Here is a 14,427-nt window from a genome sequence, read left to right as displayed (position 1 = left end):
CAGCAAGCATATAAAGAAAAATACTGTAAATTACCTGTGTTCAGAGTGCTACATTTGTTGCAGCGTGTCTGGTACCAACAGTTCATGAGCTGATACGGTACCATACTATCATAGCTATGAATACTGTATTTCCCTACCGACAATGGTATTCTAGAAACAAAAATTAAGATGCTTGAAAAATGGAGGATGAACTCTCCCCCCACCCAGTCAGATACACATAACTGGAATGACATTTCCTCAGAAGGTTTTATTGGAATAGTTATCACTGACCTTTTCATTTTCCTAGAATAGACGTACCCAGTTGGTTGAAACAGCATAAGAAATAAGACTTTATCCAACAATTTAAAAACTGTAAATTCAAAAGCAGACTCCAGTCACATTGCTGTTGTAAAGGCCAGGGATGTACCACATAAACTGTTGTTCAAGAGAGTAGTTTTAAAAGCTGTGGCAGCTGGTATATTTGTGCTGTCAGTTTACTTGAGTGATGACAAACACACAGCAGCAATACAATTTATCCAGTCAAAGTAGTTCTGTAGAAACCTACTTAGAATTAGTCTGCTTATCCTGTCCTGCCTTCTTGAGGGAACAGATCACTCCCAAGCTTTATATACACAACAAATATCAACAACTGAACCAACATGCAATACTTTCTTTGAACATACTAATACTCAAAGCCTATACATTTGTTTCAGGATCTAGGGTGAAGGGAGGCTTCCTCCTCATGCTGATGCATGCAATCTCAAAAGACGGAAGGCTGGCACATAAGGGGAGCATCCAGGCAGTTTTCCTGTGGTTTGTCATTAAGGGAAATATCCAGAGGACCCATGTGCAGAATGATGCTTACCCAAGTGGGTCAATACCATTTGGCATGCTCAGACAGATGGAAGAAAGGAACACCCATCAAAGATGTCTAGATACATATTCATTAGGGACATCCACCTATATTAAAGAGGAATCAAAATCCAGTGTGATAGCCTTAAGTCTCTACCAGACACAGGGCTTATTAACATAAGCAAACCACAGTTAGAGGTTACCATGTGTACCAGACAATAATAAACACAAATACTGAAGCGTAAGCAGGGCTTTCTTGAGCTGTAGGTTCAAGTGGAGTAAATCTTGTGATTGGCTCTGAACTGCAGGATCTGTGATTTCCCCGTGCCTGATATTTCCTGCAGCATGTAGGAGAAATGTATGTAGCAAAGGTGTCAAAAAAAAATTGACATTCTCATAACACAAGCCTTGAAAGGAAATGGCTTTTAGTGCTTTTGTTGTGAAGAGAAACAAACAAGACTCATTTCTGTATCACAGATAAAATTTTTCTTTGTGCTTAGTGGTTACTCTCAATTTTATTTTGCTTCATCATTGCTTCTTACTGCTTTATGCAAAATTTGCATTCATTGATACCGTTGGTTTACTCTGACTGTTATACCGAGCTTTCAACTAATTACTCTCAATTAATCTGTTCCACTCTTTGATAGCTTATTTATCAGATTGGGAAAGATAGATTTAATGGTGCTTGCTGGAAACAAGTTCTTTAATTGGAAATACCAGAGTATTTAGCTCACTTCGTGCTCTAGCAATTAAGGACAATTTGGAAAAGCATTTTTTCCCCTGCTATTGTCTCCTTGATTAGATTTCCAAATAAGCGGACAGAACAAATGACAATACCACCTAGCAATATTGGTTCAAATAAAAGCCCAGCAGCCAAATTACTTACTATGAGAAATGTGAACCATCCCTATCAATTCCAATGCTGTGTAACATTCATTTTGCTCTATCTTTCCCTTCCAAGTAGGTAAATGGCAAAATTTCTTTCAAAATGCATAGCTCTGTGCCTGTCTCTATACAATTATCCCTTTCCACAAATAAGCCAAATCAACAGAAGAAATTATTTTTCTTGATTAAGCTCCCACATTTCTCTTGGGATGGAACAAACCAAACAATTAATCTTTCCTTATTTGTTCTCAGAAGAACCTGCATCCCTTAAATGTACGATAACCAGGGTACCTGTGGCAGGCAGTCGGCAGCAATTAGGCTTGTGCTGAAAATGAATGGACTAGAGTCAGAATGCCTAATCTGCTGAGAGTTTCTACAGGAGGGCAAGGTTAGACCAGGAAAATTCCCTTGCTGTGGAAATACTGTTAAAAATTACCACTTGACTTCAGCATAATTAACAAGGTTTGGGAATTTATATGAACTGAGTAATTGAAAAGAATTAGCAAGAGATATATACATTAATCTTCACCAGTTACAACGTGCCTAATGAAATTAAAGGTCCTGCTACTTCACGCTTTGTTTCTGCAAGCTTTTTTCATCTACAGAAGAAAAAGTATATTAGAGAAAGACAATGATAGTAATGATAAATTACAAAGAAGAAACTGCATCACAAAATAATTTTTATATCAACACTTCTTGAAGATTTCCTTATATATAATTAACAGTATTTATCACAACAAGAATTTCTATGAAAGTTTCTTCTTTTAATGTCCATGCTTATAAATGGAACTGGGAAAATCAGTATGAGAATCATAAATTTAGGCATTATTCAGTAATGCATATTTGTTTGTAAATGTACGTGCACTTAAAATCAAGTCTGTCTCAGTGAAGACATTACAATCTACAGTTTCAGTAAAATGATTTTTTTTGCAGTTAACAAAATCCATATTATATTCCAACTGTAGAGACAGTAATCAGGTGAAAAGAAAAATAAAGGCAAGCAATGTTGATGTGTGTGGAGACAGACAACATTACCAGAAGCTAACAAGCCTTTGCTGTTCTCCTAGACTATACATAAGGACAGGACCTTCTCCCCTTAGCTCACTCTGAAATACTTCAACATATCCTTCAGAAAGGAGACATACTACATTGGATAAAAGCCCAGAAAAAGGAACACACAGAAGGGAATCATATCTAATGCAGTAGAGTCCAATTTAATGCAGGATCAAAGTAGAAGGCTCACTGACCACCCTCGTACAGCCTAGCTGATGAAGACTTGTTGCCTACTCCTCTGCTCACTTCTCTCAGATCCTGATGGACTAGTTCTTACTTACTGCTTAAGCAGCCCTTCCTGCAAAGAATTTTTCTGTTCCTGTGCTCCTTCCTTGCAACACGTCTAAAGTAGAAGCTCAGTAATTACTGCTTATTTAATTCAGTACCTTTCCAGTAAAATTCTGTGATTAGCTCCACAGTTTGATTTTGCTTTGTTTTTCCTTCAGAATGGTCTGCCTCAAATGATACAGCAAAATGTTAGATAAAAACATTAAAGTTATTATGGCACACTTTAAAGTGAAGAATTGTCAGATTAAGTTCATCAATCAAACTTTAATTCAGGTTCCTTATGTGTAAGGATTTACCTAACATTGCTTACATGACCTCATACTACTTTCCCACCTCAGAATCAGCTCTTCACCCAAAGCACAGAATGGATGGTATTCAATTATTCAGCATATATTAAATAATGCGTTTTCTTCCTCTCACCTCTAAATGTGGCCTGTGTCTTATGTATCAAATTGAAATCCTGCTATAGAGACAGAACTATTCACTCCTTCATGAACTTTTTTTCCCAGCTCTTGTGCAGTTTATAAAGAATAATAATTATTTGTCTTCAGTCACACAAAGCATAGGCAAAATAACACTATCAGATTGCATAAAGGCAATGATTTGGCAGACCTCAGTCTAAACTGCATGCTAATTTAGTGTTGTACACTACTGAACAACCATAAGACAACACAGTGAGTTGCACTACACATGCAATAACAAAATAGTCCTTCAGTAGAAAATATTTTTTTTCCTTCATTGGCAATTATTAAATAACTTCACAGGTTAATTTTGAAGAAAAAGCCATTAAGACTTAAATTGTGTTGGAAGTTCAATTTAAAAAAGCAATAGTAATTTGTACACGAAAGAGAAAGATTGGTTTATGTAAAGCAATACAGGAAATGAATGTGTTGAAAATGCTGTAGATTCATTAGAAAGATGGGGAAAATTGAATCTTTCTACCATACTTCAGATCATGATAATAAAGAACACTTTGCAAGAATTACAGCTCCCTCCTTCTTTTGTTTACTATAGTGGACAAAAATAGTTTGACCTTTTTTTTGCCTCCCAAAGAAGCTCAAGAAAAATAAATATTTATTAAGAAAAAATAAATTTAATGCCTATATGTCAAAAGAGAAGTTGCCTTCAGGATAAGGAAAGTGGTAACTTTTTCTTTCATCATGGCTAAATGAAATAAGCATGTCACACTTTGTACTGGTCTAGAAGGACTCATGGCTATTAGAACAATTGGTCATCAGCAGACTACAGTGACTACAGAAGTGCACCAGCACTTGAGTTTTAGTATCTCTAGTTCTGCTTTAACAGGTTGTGGCAACTTGGGCAAATAACTTAATTTCTTTCTCCCTCTTCTTAAAATGTCTTACAGTTATTTTGAGCATATGCAGGTCATAGTACAGACCATTTTTCTCTGTATACAAATGCACAATTAATACAGTTTATCTTGGACAAAAGTATGTGAAATAATAATGTTATGATATAATGAAAAGATTACAAGCACTTAGATGTGGTTTCTAAACCTGTAATGACTTCTAATGCAGATTCTGCTTTTAACTGAATAAAATTTATTTAGGTCAACTCTAACATGTAAAACTGAAATGAGAGAAGTTCATACAGCACAATTCTATATAGCAAACTCAAACAGATTATTGAAGATTAGGCAAAAAAATATTAATCATAAACCACAATATAGCACCACTTAAAAAGCAAAAACTTTAACTCTTAAAAAATTAACCAGGAAATTTTCCTAAGCATGCTTGAAAAATGCTTGGAACATTCCTGCAGGAAACACCTCTGCAAACAGACTCTTAATAAATGACTCTCCTTTAAATTATCTACAGAATTATTTTGCTTTCCTGTTTTCTCTGGCTTTCTACCTCCTCCTAACAAATATACAATCTTGCATGTATGAAGCAGACTTCTTTAAAATCCACAGCCATTGAAAACCAGTTATGTATCTGTAACACCAAAGAAACATGTATGCACAACAGAATCTTAAAAGAGCTGCTTGCAGCAATGATGGATTTAAGTTATTAACCGATCAAAAAAAGATGGATGGTGGTCTGCTTTTCTTAATCTACATCATCATCTAGATCTATTTAAAGATATGTGGTACACTAACAAACTTAGTTAAGGTTTCGATAAAATCAGTAGAATAATCTGCCCTGTTACATTGAGACTGTATCGATCAATAAAATCACTTGTACCAGGAAAGTACTGTTAAGTACTGACAATCCCAGCCATTAATATTATTTAACACTCTGCTCACAATTTTTAATGAGGACAAAGAACATTTTGTCTTTTTATACTTCTAATACTATTGCTTCCAGAGCTCCTTACAGGTACAGTTCATCCTTGATTACTGCAGACTAAACAGAGTTAGAGAAAGAAGACACTGAATAATTTTGCATAATGGTGACAATTTTCAATATGATTAATAGATGTGGGTGATTCAACAGATTTTCTAGCAAAATGTCTGTTAAATCTTACTTCACTGGATCCAACTTTTACTTGCAACTTTCTAACACTAGACTCGTTCTTTCCAATGTATTCACCTGCATTTAAAACAAAACTGGTTTCCAGAAACAGCAATCAGGAAGATAAGCATCTGTTCCAGCCCTGATGGGAATTTTTTTTTCCCCTGCAAATAAGCCAATTTGGTCTTAAATTAGTTAGAAGTAGATCCCAACAGTGACTGTGTACATAGGGACAAAGGGAAGGATTGCCTTCCCAGAAATCTTTGTTGTGGTTAATGAATGACACAAGGAAATTTAAGTTACTTCTATCCAGCTCCTGCTCTCAGATGTGGGGAATGGTTAAACAGAAGCCTAGTGTGAAAAACCCCACAGGTGAGGCATACCCAGAATACAGTAGAGAAGCACAAAAATAAGCGAACATTTTGCACAAAAGTTCTATAGCTTAACCAAAGACCCGGATATGTTGTCAGCCACTTCATTTCATTGACTTTCTGTGGAATCTGCGCATATCCTGCACCAGGGCTCTTTTGAACATTTCATATATAAAGCATTTGGTCTTAGAAGGCATTAACCTTTACAAAAGGTTTGCACAGTGGCATCTGACCTGCATACCTCTTCAGTATATCAGTATCATTCAACCATGTCAACAACCATATGATTCAATCTTTTTTCTTTTAAGAACAATGTTTGTGATACAGTTCACCAAAACACATTAATGTTTATCTGAATCGAATAAGTTGAAATACAAGTATATGCTTAATTGTTTTATAGAGTATTTAAGAATGCTCATAATGTTTCTGACCAAAGGTCCATTTAGCCCTGTATCCTGTCTCCAAAAATGGCCATAGCTGGATGCCAAGGAAGAGTATAAATGAGCAAAACTAACATATGACACTTTCCTTCCATACTCTAGCAGCCTTGAAAGTTATTTCTAGCTTGAGAACCTTCTATGCTTAATATAAACTGCTCTTCCATGAACCTTTCCAGTCTTCCCTTGAAGAAATTGAAAGTTCTGCATTCATAACAGCCTTTGGCAAATACACACAGGTATACAAGAATAACTAAATGCTTGATACAGAGTGCATTTCTGAGAATACAAAGGAAGAACAATTGTAATGAATATTAACATTGACAGTGGATAAATGTGATGAATGGGAACTGCACAGAAAAAAAAAAATTGGATAGCTGAATGATCATTGAATAGTTCTAAGATAAGAGTGCCATTATATTTCCAGAATTAAATAGGAAATGTATTTTTACTGGGCAAATGCAAACAAATGTCTCATAGAAGTGCACATATCACACACAGAGATCTCAATATTTTTAAACAGCTCCAACAGCACTGGTTCAAAAATGTCTACCTCTACAGACATTACTTTATTTTTCTTCTTTAACACTAATAACGCAAAGTCAAGAACTGTTGCATATAAAAAGCATTTACAGATTGCTTCTGATCCTAGAAAACTATGTCAGCTTTAACCAACTCACAAACCAAGACCTCCCTGTCTTCATATGAAATTCTAGTTCTCATTTTGCCTAGTAGCAATCAGGCTGACTTGTGCACTACTGTGGGACATTATTTCCTCCACTTCACAAGGAGAAGAGAAAACATTGAAAAATCCTGTGCATTACCAAGGATTTGTTTCCCACACTTTCTGATCCTACTCCAGTCAAGACTGCTCTGAAGCACTATTTCAGCTACAGTTACAGAGGAGGAGTATTCAAGTTCTGAAAGGCAAAGTTCTAGCCAATGCCCAATATGGAGTACTTGCAGACTGGCATCAGGAGTCTAGATGGCTCTTCTTATTGCTGACATCTCTCTAGTCTTCTGAAGGATGGACAGTTATTAATGATTGCATTCGCATTCCACCTTGTTTGAACAGCAAGAGGCCAACAGAAACTGAATCAGTTAAGCAGTGAAGAACTAATGAAACTTTCCACTAGGGAAAACTCTTTTTCTCCAAAATTGGATTAAAAACCTTGAGAAATCAAATTATCTCAATCCCTAGAATAATAGTGAAAAGAAGCAATGACTGTCATTCAAAGAAAGCAGAAGATTCTTAACCTAAATTGCAATATGAAATGCTGTATTAGCTCTGAAATGTTCTGAAACACAGTTTCTAAATCAGAAACAAAAAAATCCTTTCAGTATATACTTTTTAAATTTAATCTAAAACAGTGCACACCTAGATCAACTTAAAAGAAGATAGTTCAAAAGCTTTAGTATACAATTTAGATTTATGACCAAAATCAGAGTGTTGTGTTATTCTGGTTTGGTTTGTTTGTTTGTTTCCCCCACACCTGGGGCTAGGGAAGGTTATTTAATCTTTCCGTCCACGTTTACTTATTTGTTCATACCCATTGTTCAGTCAGAAAAGACTATTTATTTATTTATCTATTTAACTTTTGCGACAAGGAATTTAATATCAACACTTACTGAATTAATTAGAGTAAATCGTTGTGGTCTGTGAAGAAACAATTTGGACCAAATTCTCTGTAAGAAAGTTTTCCTTCTGCACTCACTAGCTGCATAAATAGCTCATTTGTCTTCATTTTTTCACAACTGTTGTTAAAGTGTTCCCTCAAAACATAGTAAAAAAATATAATATAATAGTGGGTGACTTTCTCCTTTATATTTCTGATCAGCTTACTCATAATGCAACTATAAATTGAATAATCCATCTACTGTTTTCCTAACTCCACCCTGCTGGAAACTAAGACAGCTAAGGATTATAGGATTGGATTCAACTTTCTTAAGAGCAAAATCATAACAGATATGGTTTTATTTATCTTTTTTGGGAAGGATTGGTAGTTAAAATATTTTTAAAGAGAATTGCATTTTGAAGAATACTGAAACATAGGTCAAAGTGCTTCTCAGATCTCCAGATTATTTCCTTAAATGGAAAAAAAAAATGCTAGTCCAGTTTAATAAATTCCATAATTCATTTTGAAAATTGGATTCCTGAATCTGCTGGAATGTTTAAGTTCATCAAGTCTTCAAGACTCACAGCCAAGTAGCACTTTAACCAATCTTAACTCCAGGAATCAGGACTGTTCTCTTTGTAAAAAGTTCAAGAGTAAATAAAAGGCAAGTATGTTTTCTTGACCTCAGTTGAGAGAGAAATATTAGCTCTACATATTAACTCTGGTTAGAGACATATGTATGTACAGACCCTACATACAGAGCAGTTTAGAAGGTTTACAGCCCTCTGTTTTGTATTAGTCTTGCCAGTCATGAGAAGAACTTCTTCAAGTCTCCCAGACCAAAATAAATTACTTAGTATCCTGAAGGTCATAAAAAATATGGGCCTCCTTCAAAATGTCTCGTCATAACTAAACCATTTCAGTGACCATGAGCAGCAGCTACACGGTCTCATGCAGAGGTGTGGGTGCCACTTCATAGTGAATTCTGTTAACAATGCCTGTTATCCTGTTGGATTGATGATATCAGCAAATTATGAGATTTCTTCTACCCAAGGGGGTCAGAAAATATCTATTCCACTGAACTTTAAAAGGCAGACCTGCCAAAGGGCAAGTCCCTGGGGCAGAGAGACTGAATGGCAGTAACATCTAGTGTCAGCTTACTGGGACAAGGATATGACCTAACTTCAAAACAGTAGAGAGCAGGTGGCTAGATCACATTCTTGCCCATTACAAATTCACTGGAAATAAGCTCCATAAAAACTGCTCCTTCAAGAGTACATCATATAAAATCTATTTGTAACAAATGATGATCCGATTGACAATGTAGCTGCAGCTGCTTACATAACCAATTAGATAAGGTCCCTCAGTGCTGCCCTTAGGAGTTTAAACAATGTCTTCAGTGTTCAAAATAAAATCCCAACTACCTGTTCCCTTGGTCCATCTGCAAGATGGCTTACTGAACTCATACACAACGATAATTGTAGGCTTTTCTGTATTGCTTTCTGATAAATGGTCAGTCCAAAATTATTCAGTGGATTTAAAAAACCTGAACAAACAAGCAGCACCCAGAAGCTACAATGCTGATTAACAGTCTGCCCTATCATCTTCCCCATTTCCCTTTACATTTTGGTACTTTCCAGCAAACATATCCCTCCAGGGTCACAAACATACTGTCAGGAGTCACAGACTTTCAAAAGCTGTTCCAGTTGGCAGCCCTTTTGAAATTAAAGGCTCCTTACACAGCCAGCTACCTCAAACCTGTATCTTCTACCTTTTCTCAACACCAAACTCTTCAGAAAACATATTAAGAGAAGGCATTTTCTAGCCATAAACAAAATATAGCTAAGTTCAAATCCTGATGCATTTTAATACTACTATCAGAGAGACTTTTATCAGCAATAGTGTAATTCAATGATTTATTTTACAGTTTTTAAGACAAAACCACTTGGATTCTCATCGCTGCTGTATTACAAGCCATAAGCTCAGATATACAAAGAACCAACTATGAAGTTAGAATTTATACCACACTCTGATTTATAGTAACTCTTAGTTGATAGCCACCAGAACGTAATTAGAGCTGGTTTAGTCCTCTTCCACTGTCAGTAACAGGCATTTTCTTATTCAGCAAACACTAAACCAGCTCAGCTTAATCCTGTGTGCTGTAGGTTAAGATCATGCACAGACAGTCACTACAGATCAGCAGAGGAGCAATAGTTGATTGCTTCATACTAATTTGCTTGAATGTTTGGGGCCACACTCTGTCATTCACTTGCCTTTGCACCCATTTCCTTATTAAGAAATGAAACATAGCCCTTTTATCTTCTTCTCAGTCAGTCAGTTGTTCTCAATATTCACAAGGGCTCTGTATTATTATGAGTATATATGCAGCTGAATTACTACCCATACTAGAGCTTACTAGTCAATTGTTCCACAGTATTAAAAGTTGTAAATTCTGGAAGGGAGGACGGGTCATTCTCCACATGGCCAAAACATGAAAATCACTTTAAAATAATATAGATGAATAATTATTTCACAATTCCATGAAAACTGGTCTATCATAACAAGAAAAAATCCTCACTCAACCTAAAAAAAAAAAAAGAAAAATTAACCATCTGATTAATATTAGTTGACAGTGGGTATTCACAAATGTAAGAAAATCACTATGTGTACCTGACAATTTAATAATATTTGGCTTATTCATTATATTACTATTCTTCATAAAGAAATAATGAAATGCTTCTAAGCTCTTGTCCATCTACTCCAAGAAACAAATAACCTGTGCTGAAAGGATCTAAGAGAGCAGTTTATTAACGAAAAAGTCACAAGAAAGGAACAAGGTATTGGAAACTGAAGCCCCTTCTGGCTCAAACAGAGGAAATTCTGGCTTTCTTTACAACTTGGTACAGACAGATACTACTATTTTAATTTCATATAATTTTTTTATCTGCATTTAATTATAGAAGACTACTTAATTAGATTATATTAAGAAGCCGATGTGATTAGATCATGTCAGATACAGATCTGTATTTGGCTGCTATCTGAATGGCATAATGCTTTCTGCCTGTACAGATTTTCAAGGTGCAAAGAACAATGAGAAATGAATCTGCATTTCATAAAACAAATTATCTGAATGTAACATCTATGTAAATGCTCAGTCTCTGCATAAGATCCTGGCTGGTTTTGAAAAGCAAAGATAATGACTATCATGACTTTATAGTAGTTTACCAGTTGCACAAATGGCTGGCTAATAGTAGCACCACTGACTAGTGATGGTAGTAGCCAAAGTGCTCTGATAAATTAACTCTCATTACTATCACATTAAAGTATGCTTGCAATATTTCATATACATGGTATTAAATTAAAAACTGATCATGTCTCCTGAAATTGTAGCACATTCCTACACTGTGTCTTGGAAAATGCCAGGCACTACTACAGACTTTCTGACAACTGCAGTGCCTTAATATGAACTTTTAGTTGTCTAAAATCAGGCTCTGATTATTTTAAAAGTTAAAATGTCACTAATTATTAGCTCTGCCTTCTGTTAGCCGAAACAGAAATTAATGACTTTGACAAGAGTGCTAATTATTTTTGTTCTTCTTTTAATTTAGTATGCATATTAGTATGAACATAACTTAGAGGCTTGTCGTGTTTTAATCAGATGTCATCCAGCAGCTGCTTCCAATCTAAACCATTCCATATTCCTATGATAACCAATGGAGACAGAAGACTGCAGATGATTGAAGTACAAGAGTTGGCTAACTTCCAGTAGGGGGAGATGTTATTTTAAAGTATTAGCAATTAAAAAGAGCTAACCAATTTAACCCTGTACCTTTTTACAAATCAACCTCATAAGAAAAATGGGTACATGTGCCAATATGTAGCATTATTCTCCAAAAGACAGTTGTATGAAAATTTAAAGCAAATGGCTACTAGAGAAAAACATACTGATGATGGAGCAAATTGTGCTGACACCTATCAAAACCAAAAAGGCTCTATCTATTTGTTTTCGAAACAAAGACTCTCCACCAGCAATGTTTATCACTAACAATAAGTGTAATTTGTAGATGCCGAAGAGGCTGCTATAAATCTCATAGAGCAATAAGGAGAAAGGATTACATGTTTCAATTTAACACTACTAACTAAATATTTTAAAATACAAAAATTAACTATGTTGCCTGAAATGTTCCCTATATCAAAACAAAACCTGACCTGTATTTTTCTCCTTATTTCCAAATTTATTTTTAGAAGTTTAATGTCAGAAGTAATACTGTATTGTGTCACACTATATTTCTACTCTCCTCTTGAAATAGTTTTCTTTTACAAACATTCCTAAGAACGTGGGAGGTTCTACACCAGAGTAGGTTACCATCTATTTTCTATAAATGCAGCTCACCGTCCATTATGTTGCTGCTCACCATTCTTCCAGTTGTGCAGCTGCAACTATGCATGATGACATAAATGAGATATTTGGATTTTTTACTATTTTTACTACTCTGATCTGAGTAAAAATAGAGTACTTTGACTCTTGCCTTCCTGCCAAAACTACTAATTATGGTCTTTTGACTCAAATGATTCTGTTATCCACTTCAGTTTAGCTGCATGTGCAGTGAAATGGGAATACGTCTAGACAAACACCTTCATTTGTGTTTGTCATCAGAGAAATGGTTGTGAAACTCCACCACAGAGCATTTTTAAAGCAGTCACAGTGATAGTAGAAATTCCATTTAATAAAAAAAGGCTGGGATTTATCACTGGTATATTTAAATGCCTCTATGTCTGAGTCATTCCTGAAGACTCCTTGTACAGTCTGTAGCAAAATCAGAACCTGTTTGGTAGAATCGGGGACTTCAAATACAAACTTCCAAAGTGACTGAGATGCATATGGGATGAAAGGTGCTTATTTCAACTATATGAACAACTCAGATACAGGTATGTTCAACAGAGGGATAAAAATTTCATGATCTGATTCCTTCCTAGTCTGTCTAAATGGAGGAGAGATAAATAAAACTTCCTTGTATCTCTTCTGCAACATTTTTGTTTGGTGCAGTCAGAACGACTTTGGAAAGTTATTTTCCCCGTTTTACGCAGAGGAAACTCAGGTACTAGTAGCTTCACCACAGTGACAGCAGCTTTTACTAGAATTGGGAATAAAATGTAAAATAGCCTGGATTTCTAGGTGTTAGCTTTGCTAAGTGAACTGAAATCATCACTTTTGGCAAATATCCAGCTCTTCCCCCACCTCCTGTGGGGTGATGGGGTGAAACATCCCACTTCATACCTCCTGTATCTTCAAATGCTTTGGATGCTACCAGTTTGAAAATGGATGCTACCTTTACCTTCACAGTGCTGAGAAGAGGCTCACCTGCAAGTACAACTCCAAGCCTTGCCGTCGCTGCTCCAGAACCTTGGGGACCCAGTTTCTCACATGCTTTGAAGGGATCTCTGGAGTTCTTATGAACTTCTTGAGCTAAAAACAAGAAGAGCAGACAGAAACAAAGTATAATAGAGTCCCTTTAAAGTAAACATGTTTATGTTAGAGATGAGGCAGTACAGGTAAGAAAACCATGCATGAAGTACAATAGCACGGCAATGAAGCTCACTGAGGTAACAACAGACTTCATACCTACATGTTGCTGTTAAAAATCTCCACATCTAGCTGACCTGGACAGTGAAGAGGAACTGTACTAACAACTTCTTGTGGCTAAGAGCCTTAGAACAAACCAGCAACAACTACATAAGAATACCTGAAATGAGTTACCAGTTAGTCAGCCTGGGATGATACCTCACTATGTCACAATGTACCCAGATATTACCTTGCTAAGTGTGGTGACAAAACACTGACAATTTCTAACTCTAGATTTAGGCAACAATGAATGGGTATGGGAAGTTCAGGGAGGAGATCTAGCCATTTCTCTGGAGAGCTGGCAATTAAGAGAACAAAATATCTACTCTCCCAAATTGCACCAACAGATTGATAGTTGTGTTAATATCTTATAGAGAGAAATAGCAAGATTGCCACTGAATATATTTCCAAGAGTTTCCCTAACTATTCCTCTTAAGATTATCACAGGAAAACTTTTATATATAAAGAGAAAAATGTGTGTATGTGTACATGAGTCCATATAGATACTCACAAACACACATTTTGACAACACTAAGAAACCTCTTGCTGTAGCAATATATTAAAAAAAAATAAAAAATTAGCTTTTTCCTCAAAACTACAGAGCAAAAATAAGAACTGGAATAGACTTCACTGCATTTTAATAAAAGGTGACATTAGACACTCTTTCTGTTGGATATTGCCTCTGAGTAAATCTGTGGCAAGGATTGCAAGGAAAGAAACTCAAAATTGACTTTGATGTACATACCCATGGGACACTGGGAATTTACATTTCATCTTTGAGCTTGCTGAGATGTCACTACAGGAAAAAGCAGTGCCAACGTATCAATGTCTCCACAATCACAAGGAACG

General features: G+C 35.8%; 1 protein-coding gene across 1 annotated transcript in view; it reads right to left on the bottom strand.

Annotated features, from left to right (window-relative positions):
• SNX24 (sorting nexin 24) overlaps positions 1–14,427 on the bottom strand; it is a 101,459-nt gene that overhangs the window by 26,265 nt on the left and 60,767 nt on the right. The window contains exon 3 of the mRNA XM_051641946.1: positions 13,318–13,422. Within this exon, the coding sequence (XP_051497906.1) occupies positions 13,318–13,422 (105 nt within the window). The remainder of the gene's footprint in view (positions 1–13,317; positions 13,423–14,427) is intronic.

This window comes from Apus apus, chromosome Z (genome assembly GCF_020740795.1).
Source record: "Apus apus isolate bApuApu2 chromosome Z, bApuApu2.pri.cur, whole genome shotgun sequence".
NCBI lineage: Eukaryota > Metazoa > Chordata > Aves > Apodiformes > Apodidae > Apus > Apus apus.
This window is presented reverse-complemented; position numbering and strand designations above follow the sequence as displayed.